General features: G+C 44.6%; 2 protein-coding genes across 2 annotated transcripts in view; one reads left to right on the top strand and one right to left on the bottom strand.

The window, feature by feature from the left end:
* Nucleotides 1-3,030, top strand: part of ANLN (anillin, actin binding protein) — a 99,578-nt gene extending 96,548 nt beyond the window's left edge. Inside the window, exons 23-24 of the mRNA XM_056520474.1 lie at nt 424-596; nt 1,329-3,030. Of these exons, the coding sequence (XP_056376449.1) occupies nt 424-596; nt 1,329-1,452 (297 nt within the window). The 3' untranslated portion in view covers nt 1,453-3,030. The remainder of the gene's footprint in view (nt 1-423; nt 597-1,328) is intronic.
* Nucleotides 609-10,323, bottom strand: part of AOAH (acyloxyacyl hydrolase) — a 117,732-nt gene continuing 108,017 nt past the window's right edge. Inside the window, exon 21 of the mRNA XM_056520476.1 lies at nt 609-746. Coding sequence (XP_056376451.1) covers nt 714-746 — 33 coding nt within the window. The 3' untranslated portion in view covers nt 609-713. The remainder of the gene's footprint in view (nt 747-10,323) is intronic.

Here is a 10,323-nt window from a genome sequence, read left to right as displayed (position 1 = left end):
CTGCTTTTTCTTGAGATGTGTGTATCTCACCAATGTGACGTTTAACCACTTACCGGCTCATGAGGTGCGTGTATGTCACAGGATGCCTCGGTATTTGGGTCCGCTGTAACAGCAGCTGTCCTCTGCAATAAGGTAGCAGACATCTACTGGTAATGACTGACATCAGAGATCACTCCAATGTCAGTGATTTCACTGTTTAAACGCCACATTTAATATGGATTGCAACATTTAAACAATAAATGCCGCTCATTCCTACCCCTACCTTATGTTTGAGCTCCTGGGTTCTTTTGTGAAAGATTGGGTATGGTCTGGTTTAAAGAAAACGAATCTAATGGAGACCATACAAGGATTTTTGTTGGTGGTCAGAAACACTTAAAATTGAAATGTTCTTGTTATGATCATTTTCTTTTTATTTCTTCATAGAATCCAATTGGAAGAATAAATCTTGCAAACTGCACAAGCAAAAAGATAGAGCCAGCCAATCGAGAATTTTGTGCCAGGCCCAATACGTTTGAACTAATTACTGTCCGTCCACAAAGAGAAGGGGACCAAGAAACACTAGTCAGTCAATGCAAGGACACGCTCTGTGTCACAAAGTAAGTGCTATTTGTGTCTTTTAAAATAAATGTATAAATTATTTCTTATAAGTGTCAAGAAGGCAGAACCAAGGCCTGGCATGCCTCCTCACTTGCCCTCTCTTCTCGACCCCCTCCTTAACATAGGACTCTGCCTCTTTTGACACCTGGCTGAAAAATAAAAAGGTGATTTTATAAGTTTGGCAACAACCATCCGCTCCAAAACTAGTTTTATTTGCTGCTAAGAACTAAAGACACTGTTGGATAGCTGTTAGTTTTATACAGCCACCAGATTTCCTTTAAAAACTATTTAATCTAAAAACTGCTCACTAGTTGTCCACAGGAAATATATAAGGCAATGCAATTCAGCCACATTCACTTTGAGCTGTTTCTGGAGGAAAGCCGCCATGTTTTTCTAATCCCATACTCTGAGTGTAGATATGACTGGACTGTAAATCTCTTCCACCCTGCTATCTGTCCACCAGCTGCAGCATAGCCACTCTCCTGTAGAGACCATGTGACTTCTAAAATATTGTCTCTGGCCGCATGGAATGCTGGGAAAGGTCAGAGGCAACAGTAAAATATACGCAGGATACTGTACATGGCAATACGTACAGTGGGTTTTAATAGAATTTGTTGCTGTTTATGGATGAGTAAGGTATTTTAATATGAAATTAACGTGTGTTAGGGAATTTTTTTCCTTTGTCATCTAATATTGTTTCTTTCCCCCCCCCCCCCCCTCCCTCTATCCAGGAACTGGCTGTCAGCAGACACTAAGGAAGAGCGGAATCTTTGGATGCAAAAATTAAACCAAGTCATTTTGGATCTGCGCATGTGGCAGCCAGATGCCTGTTATAGGCCAGCTAACAAGACTTAGAGAATTTTTACTCTAAGTGCCATTTATTGTACAGCACATTCCTTTCTCTGAGTGTTGTCCTTTACTGCAGACATATATATGTGTTATGCCACTGGCTGCATGTTTTCCTTCAAACTCCAGCAAAGAAATCTTATTTATTAACCTCATTGATTACACTAGGACCACGTTGTGGTAGAAGTCATGAGCAGGAGGTGGTTATACAATGTGAGCCTCAGATGAATAGAGCTTATGTTCTTACATTTGTTTTTAGTTCGTTTTTTTTTTTTTTTTATTGGGTTGGTAATGGGAATGTGCCTTTTGGGAGAGCTTTAAGTTTCTGCTATATTATGTGCAATATAAAACTCAGTGTTGGGACTTTGATGATGAGCACAATTTTAATAGAAATGTTTGCTTTCAATATTGCAAAACTGCTGTCCTCTTTATGAAAGTGGGTCAAACTACACTGAGCTAGGTTTTCTTTTAACCCTTTATGTACACTTGCTTGGGTTGCTATGACCCCATGTATATCCAACAATTTTCTTTGTTTTCCTTCCACAACGTATTTGTTTTGAACATGGTACGTAATTGCATACTCATCTGTCTAATCATAATCAGACTCAAATAGTCTGCATATAATTTGTTGCCATCTATAGAGCTTAGGATTGTCAGGAAACAAACCTGACATCGATGTAAGGATATATTTTTTTTCTTTAAGTCAGCTAAGCAAAGAAAAGTAGATTGTAAGCCGGGAGCAAGAGGAACAAATGGGATCCCCACAGTATTTTAACGTCTTGATTTTAAAAGGCTGCTATATTGCCAGCTATGTGCATTACTAGGTAAATATTTTACTCTTATAGGGAATATGCTTCATTTGTATCTCCTGCAGTAGATCTAAGCTGTTTAAGCAACAGTTACACACAGTAGGAGCAATAGGCAAATTACCAGTTTTTGTTTATAGTGAAAATAAAATAGTTGTGAACTAATAGAAACATGCAATTTCACACATCCTTCAACTCATTGCCTCTTAAACTAGTCATGCTGTCCTCCGGCAAACTGTGTAGCCAGAGGTCGCTAACCACCAATATCTACCTGCTTAATGTCACAGTATTCCTGGGGTGGAAGCAAGGCAAATTAGAAACAAAAATGTTAGCTTTTTTTTAGATACTCAGGAGAAGTGAAACAAAATGTAAAAAGTCTTGAATTTTAGCATTTTATATATAAAAAGTATTGAGGTATAAGTTCTCTCACTGTCTTGGTGAAAGAGTTGGGTATTCTTATTTGATCACTATTTTGTATGTTATTGGATTGTTGCAGTCATGTTAGATTTATACTCTTACCATTTATAAAAATCCTGCTTTGTATTAATGCACGGATAAACACTAACAGCTTTTCTATGATTCTTTACCCCACATACACATTTCATTGTGTTGTCTGTTTTTCTTTTGTATCTGTCTCACTTTGTGTGTCTTTTTATCATAAAATGTACAAAGATGTATGGGATTCTGTCATTGCAAAATAAAATTTGTATATATGTATTTAACAGGTTTTACTGTTCTTCACTGGGGATTCAAACATTAAAAACCTGCAAAACTGACTGCAGCTGAGCTGCAAGAATTAAAAGTGGCTTCATACTTTCAGTAGCGGTCGGCTTAACCTTCTTTTGACTGACTGCTCTCTCTCCTGACCTCTGTATACACATGCATGTTTGTCTTGTCTATGAGGGTAGGTGTCAGCTGCCGGCAGACAGGTCTTTTGGCAACTTATCCTTCAGAGAATAATAGAATTAGGCAGTTTAAATAAAAAATGCCTGACTCTTGTCCCCCTTGACATCATCTTCTGGGGGAGAGTCAAGAGACTGTTTTACACTTGAGTTTCCCACCAGGGTGCCCACAGATGTTTCAAAACTACAATTTCCATCATGCCTGGACAGCCAAAAGAGTGAAAATCCATGAGTCCAATTGCCCCCGAAACAATGCCAGAACATGTCAGTAGCCCAGAGGTTAAGAAATGTCAAGCTCAGAGTCCTGTCTACAAATGCCCGCAGTTTAGGTGATCAATGGACTTGGGTCAATTATGGCATCTGAGAATGTAGATTTAGTGGCTGTTACTGAGACATGATTTAATGAAAGGAATGACTGGGACATAACCATACCAGGGTACTCTTTATACAGAAGAAATAGAAGGAAAGAAAGGAGGAGGAGAGGCCCTGTATGTGAAAGATAGCATAACATCTAACCTAATACAAGTTAGTGAGGCAAACAGTCAGTTTGTGTTATGTTGCAGTTTGGTAATCAGACAGTAACTCGTGTAGGTGTGACATATAGACCACCTGGCCAAGTTAAAGAAGTAGATGATCTACTAGTTGAGGAAATGGCTAAAATGAGAATGAAAGGAGAAGTTATCATTATGGGAGACTTCAATCTTCTGGATATAAACTGGAAAACTAAAATAGCTAGTTCTGCCAGGAGTACAGATATTCTAAATTCCCTACTGGGATTATCTCTACAACAAGTGGTTGAGGAGCCAACCCGGAAGGAGGCCATTTTGGATTTGCTATACACAAATGGGGATTTGGTATATGATGATATTGTAGGCGAAAGCTTAGGATCTAGTGATCATCAGTCAGTGTGGTTTAATATAAGAAAAGTGACGAAGTCAAACCACACAAAAACAGAAGTTTTAGAGTTTAGAAAAACAGACTTTTCAACAAAAACAAAAAAATTGATTAGTCATAAGATTCCCTATCAGACTGGAACGGATTACAAGGAGTCCAGGAGAAATGGGACTACTTAACCCCTTCCCGCTATTGGACGTATGCATACGTCCAGGCGAACTACATGTTCACGCAAATTGACGTATGCATACGTCCAATTTATCTCCTGCTCTGCCGCGGGCAGCGTTGGAGATCGCCGGCGGGACTCAGCTGTCAATCACAGCCGGAGTCCCACCGCAGCTGCCGGGGCCGCGGTCCCGGCAGCATTAACCCCATAGATGCCATGATCAGTTCTGATCACGGCATCTATGGTGTTTGCAGGGGGAGCGCTCTCCCCCTGCCCACCAACGGCTGCGCTGTGATAAAATAAGGGGGAGCGAGGGTGTCCAAGACACCCTCGAAGAGATAGGAGTGAGGTGGCAGGGGTGCCACCCCTCCTATCTCTGCTATTGATCGGCGGAGCGACCGACCAATAGCAGACTGGGGGCCCATCTGTGTCCGGGCACAGCGGGGGGAACCGTGTAGTAGCGGCGGTGGTCACTTACCCGGCGGCGGAGCTCCAGATGACGGCGGCGGCTGTGATCATGGCGGCGGTGGAGGGGAGTATGGGGCCGCGTGTCCGTGAGTCTGTTGCCTAGCAACATCTGCAGGGCGACAGTTTGGAGAGTGGTCTCTAAACTGTGGCCCTCCAGATGTTGCAAAACTACAACTCCAACCATGCCTTGACAGCTGTTTGCTGTGTTTGCATGCTGGGAGTTGTAGTTTTGCAAGATTTAGAGGGGTTCAGGCTAGAGATTACGGACAGTGGTCTCTAAACTGTAGCCCTCCAGAGGTTACAAAACTACAACTCCCAGCATGCCCAGACAGCAGTTTGCTGTCTTAGCATGCTGAGATTTGTAGTTTTGCAACATCTGGAGGGCCACAGTTTAGAGACCACTGTCAGTGATCTCCAGCCTGAACTCCTCTAAATCTTGCAAATCTACAACTCCCAGCATTCAGGAACAGCAAAAGGCTGTCTCGGCATGCTGGGAGTTGTACTTGCGTGCCTCCAGCTGTTGCATAACTACATCTCCCAGCATTCCCTTTGGCAATCAGTACATGCTGAGAGTTGTAGTTCTGCAACAGCTGGAGGCACATTGGTTGGGAAATACAGAGTTAGGTAATAGGTTCTATTACCTAATTCAGTATTTTCCAACCAGTGTGCCTCCAGCTGTTGCAAAACTACAACTCCCAGCATGCATGTTCTGTCAGTGCATGCTGGGAGTTGTAGTTTTCCCCCCCCCCCCCCCATGTGAATGTACAGGTTACATTCACACTGGCGGCGGATTACAGTGAGTTCCCCGCTTCAAGTTTGAGCTGCGGCAAATTTTTCCGCCGCAGCTCAAACTCCTAGCGGGAGACTCAGTGTAATCCGCCGTCAGTGTGAATGTAACCTAAAAACACTACACTACACTAACACAAAATAAAAAGTAAAACACTACATATACACACGTACACTGCCCCCCCCCCCCCCCCCAATAAAAATGAAAAACTTATCCTACAGCAGTGTTTCCAAAACAGAGCCTCCAGCTGTTGCAAAACAAAAACTCCCAGCTTTTCCGGACAGCCATTGACTGTCCAAGCATGCTGGGAGTTTTGCAACAGCTGGAGGCACCCTGTTTGGGAATCACTGGCTTAGAATACCCCTATGTCCACCCCTATGCAAATCCCTAATTCAGGCCTCAAATGCGCATGGCGCTCTCACTTTGGAACCCTGTCGTATTTCAAGGCAACAGTTTAGGGCCACATATGGGGTATCGCCGTACTAGGGGGCTTTTTCTCCTTTTACCCCTTATGAAAAGGTAAAGTTGGGGTCTACACCAGCATGTTAGTGTAAAAAAAAAACATTTTTGTACACTAACATACTGGTGTTGCCCCATACTTTTAAATTTCACAAGCGGTAAAAGGAAAAAAAAGCCTCCAAAATTTGTAACTCAATTTCTCCTGAGTACGGAGATACCCCATATGTGGGCGCAAAGTGTTCTGCGGGCGCACAAGACTCAGAAGGGAGAGTGCACCATGTAAATTTGAGGTCTAAATTGGTGATTTGCACAGGGGTGGCTGATTTTACAGCGGTTCTGACATAAGCGCAAAACAATAAATACCCACATGTGACCCCATTTTGGAAACTACACCCCTCACGGAATGTAATAAGGGGTACAGTGAGCATTTACACCCCACAGGTGTCTGACAGATCTTTGAAACAGGGGTCTGTGAAAATGAAAAATAAAATGTTTAATTTGCACAGCCCACTGTTCCAAAGATCCGAACAGGGAGGGGGGTGGGCAGTGTACGTGTGTATATGTAGTGTTTTACTTTTTATTTTGTGTTAGTGTAGTGTTTTTAGGTTACATTCACACTGACGGCAGATTACACTGAGTCTCCCGCTAGGAGTGTGGCTTTTTTTTTTTTTTTACTTTGAAGCTCTATGCTTATAAGGAAAATGAATATTCCAAATAAATTATATATTGATTCACATATACAATATGTCTACTTTATGTTTCCCTCATAAAGTTGACATGTTATTTTGGAAGACATCAGAGGGCTTCAAAGTATAGCAGCAATTTTTCACAAGATTTTCAAAATCTAAATTTTTCAGGGACCAGTTCAGTTTTGAAGTGGATTTGAAGTACTTAAGGGCTCATGACGTATGCATACGTCCTTAGTCATTCCGATCTTCAGCAGGCATGCCGTGCAAATGCCGAGGGGGGTCCTGGGACCCCCACATGTCGGCGATCGGCGCAGATCGCAAGCGAAATCACGCCAGCGATTTGCGCCGATTCCAGTCATTCGGGTCAATTGTGACCCGATGACGCGGTAATAAATGGTGATCGGCGGTGTACGATACACCGCCAATCACTTGCTGTTGCTGGGGAGAGGTGACAATACTGTCACCTCCCCAGCAACGCTTCTATTGGCTGTCGATCGTCCAGCCAATAGCAGTGCGGCAGAGGAGGGGTTAACGGCTCCTTCTCCCTGCTCTGCTCGCTTACTGAGTTCAGTCAGCGGGAAGATAAGAACCGGGATCCCCCCTCGGAACATCGGAGACCCTCAGGAAGAAGAGGACCCCATTAGATCAGGGTGAGCTTTTTCCAGGGACAGGTAGGGAATCAAAAGAAAGTAAAAGTGAAAAAACAGAAAAAAAAAAAAGTAACCCCCGACCCCCTAATAGGTCCCCAAGGGTCCGCTGCCACCTGATCCGTGTGACCCCAGGCCCTATTAGGGGCACAGGGTGCTGCGAGTGCCACCCATTTTTTTTTTTGGCCGCAGCTTTTTTTTTTCCCTGTAAGTTTACACCAAGCACCACACACTACACACTTTCCTGACTTCCCCACACGCACCCGCCCCACCCTCGCCACCGTAGAAAAAAGGCGAAGGCCCGCCAGGCATTTTCGGCAGCGGAGGCTTACGCTTTTTTAGCCTCCGACTCCAAATCTGCCAGTGAGGACGAGGAAGATCCTACTTTTTTGTGTTCTTCCTCGTCCTCCTCATCATCTAGAGGAGGAGGCCACGCACCCCCCAAGAGAGTGACCCAGTGGACAACACTAGTACGAGTGGCAATGCAACTCGTAATAGGAGTCCGGCCCCCCAGACAAGTGCAGCGGAGCCCCCTTCCGATGACCCTGTCTGGAGCCCCCCAGAGGGTTTATCAGCCACGGGTTCCGGAGTTTGTTGGCGACTCCGGAATCTGTATTGACCATGCTGGATTCACTGATCTAGATTTTTTTAAAGTTTTTTTTCAGTGACAGCCTGGTCAATCACATGGTGGAGCAAATTAACTTGTATGCCCAGCAGTTCATTGCCCACCACCCTGATTCGTTTTTGGCCAGGTCCAATGAATGGTACGCCATTGATGCAGCGGAAATGAGGACATTTTGGGGCCTCACGCTGCATATGGGCCTGGTCAAAAAACCAAGTGCTCGTCAGTACTGGAGCGGGGACGTCCGCTATCAGACCCCGCTTTACAGTATGGCGATGACACGGAAGCGGTTTAAGGCGATTCGGAAATGCCTGCATTATGCAGATAATGCGGCATGTCCACCCCGAGGTGATCCCGCCCATGACCGGCTTTACAAAGTGAGGCCAGTCATCGATCACTTTGGGGCCAAATTTTTGGAGGCCTATGTACCGCTCAGGGACCTCTCTGTAGATGAGTCTCGTCAGTTTTAAGGGGAGACTCATCTTCCGCCAGTATATTCCCTTGAAGCAGGCGCGGTATGGCGTGAAGCTCTATAAACTTTGTGAGAGTACCTCCGGGTACACTCTCAAGTTTAAAGTGTACGAGATTCCCGTATTGAACCCACAGATTGTTCCCCCACTCTGGGTGTTAGCAGGAAAATCGTTTGGGACCTTGTGCACCCATTGCTGGATAAGGGTTTCCACGTATACGTGGACAACTTTTATACCAGCATCCCTCTATTCAAATCCCTTTCCGCCAGATTCACGTCCGCTTGTGGGACCGTGCGGAGGAACCAGAGAGGCCTCCCTCTAAATTTGGTCCAGATGCCTATCCACAAGGGTGAGTCCCATGCCCTCACCCATGATAACCTGTTGTTGGTGAAGTATAAGGATAAGAGGGATGTCCTTATACTCACCACTATTTATGGGAACAGCAGCACGCCTGTCCCTGTGCGAGGTACCGTGGGACCGGTCCTCAAACCCGATTGTATTCTGGACTACAATCGGTATATGGGGGGAGTTGATCTCTCAGATCAAGTCCTCAAGCCATATAACGCCATGCGGAAAACACGGGCATGGTACAAAAAAGTTGCGGTCTACATGGTACAGGTTGCCATGTACAACGCTTTTGTACTGTCCCAGTACGCTGGCATCACAGGGATATTCCTCCAGTACCAAGAGGTCCTAAGGTTCCTGATCTTTGCTGACCGGGAAAGATCAGGACTGACTTCCCAAGGGTCTGGAGTTATATGCGCCAGGATCGTCCCAGGCCAACACTTTCCAGGTGTGATCCCCCCCACTGGAAAGAAGGGACAAACCCAGAAAAAATGCAGAGGGTGTTTCAGGAGGGGGATTTGGAAGGACACCACATATCAATGTGACACTTGCCCAGATAATCCGGGCCTCTGTGTAGGCTGCTTCAGGGAGTATCACACTTCTATGGAGCCCTAAATTTTCCCTTTTTATGTTAATTTTCCATAATTTGACCAATGTACCAAGTCCAGAGTACATTCCAAATTTTTAACCCCATAAATCTCTAAATTGCCCCAAAAATCGCAAAAAATAAAAAAAAGAAAACCTGATAAGACCCCTGGGGGTGTTTTTAAAAAAAAAGGGTCATAGGTCACTGAGTCACTATCATCGGGGACTTTTTTTTTAATGTTTCCTCAAATGCGCAGCGCGCTCTCTCCACCTGAGCGGGTGCGCATTTGAGGCAACAGGTTAGGGACGGCCACACACATCACATTCTCAGAATGATGATTCAGAGCATAGGGTTTGGGGCGGGAATATTTTTTTTAGTTTTGGCTATGCTCTGGGTCATCATTCTGGGAATATATCCTTTTTATTATAATTTTCTGGCCCACTGTACCGCATATTACGGGCCTCTGTGTACCCCAGTTGTCCCCCATAGTGTTCCCCTATTTTAGGGCTCAGTGCTCCCCCATTAACGCTGCTTGAGGGGGGGTCCCACATCCTGGCTCCATATGAAGCTCAAGGCCCCTGACTGCCCTCCCACTCCAGCAAGACCTGCTGTGCATCCGCCGAGCCATTATCATCAAAAAATAAGGTATGTCCATACTCCAAATAAATGTATTTACAAATTGTTGGGGGTCTTTTCTGTTATTAACCCTTGTAAAAATGAAAAATTTTGGGGAAAACTCACATTTTAGTGAAAAAAAAACATTTTTTTTTTTTTTTTACATATGCAAAAGTCGTGAGACCCCTGTGGGTTATTAAGGCTTACTTTACCCCTTGTTACGTTCCTCAAGGGGTCTAGTTTCCAAAATGGCATGCCATGTGTTTTTTTTTTTTTTTTGCTGTCGAGGCACCATAGGGGCTTCCTAAATGCGACATGTCCCCCCCCCCCGTCCCCCCCCCATTTCAGCAAAGTTTGCAAATGTGACTCCTTCTCTTCTGAGCATTGTAGCGCCCCTGCAGTACACTTCAGGTCCACTTATGGG

This window comes from Hyla sarda, chromosome 5 (assembly GCF_029499605.1).
Source record: "Hyla sarda isolate aHylSar1 chromosome 5, aHylSar1.hap1, whole genome shotgun sequence".
NCBI lineage: Eukaryota > Metazoa > Chordata > Amphibia > Anura > Hylidae > Hyla > Hyla sarda.
Note: the sequence above shows the minus strand (reverse complement) of the source record. Positions and strands in the feature narration are given on the sequence as shown.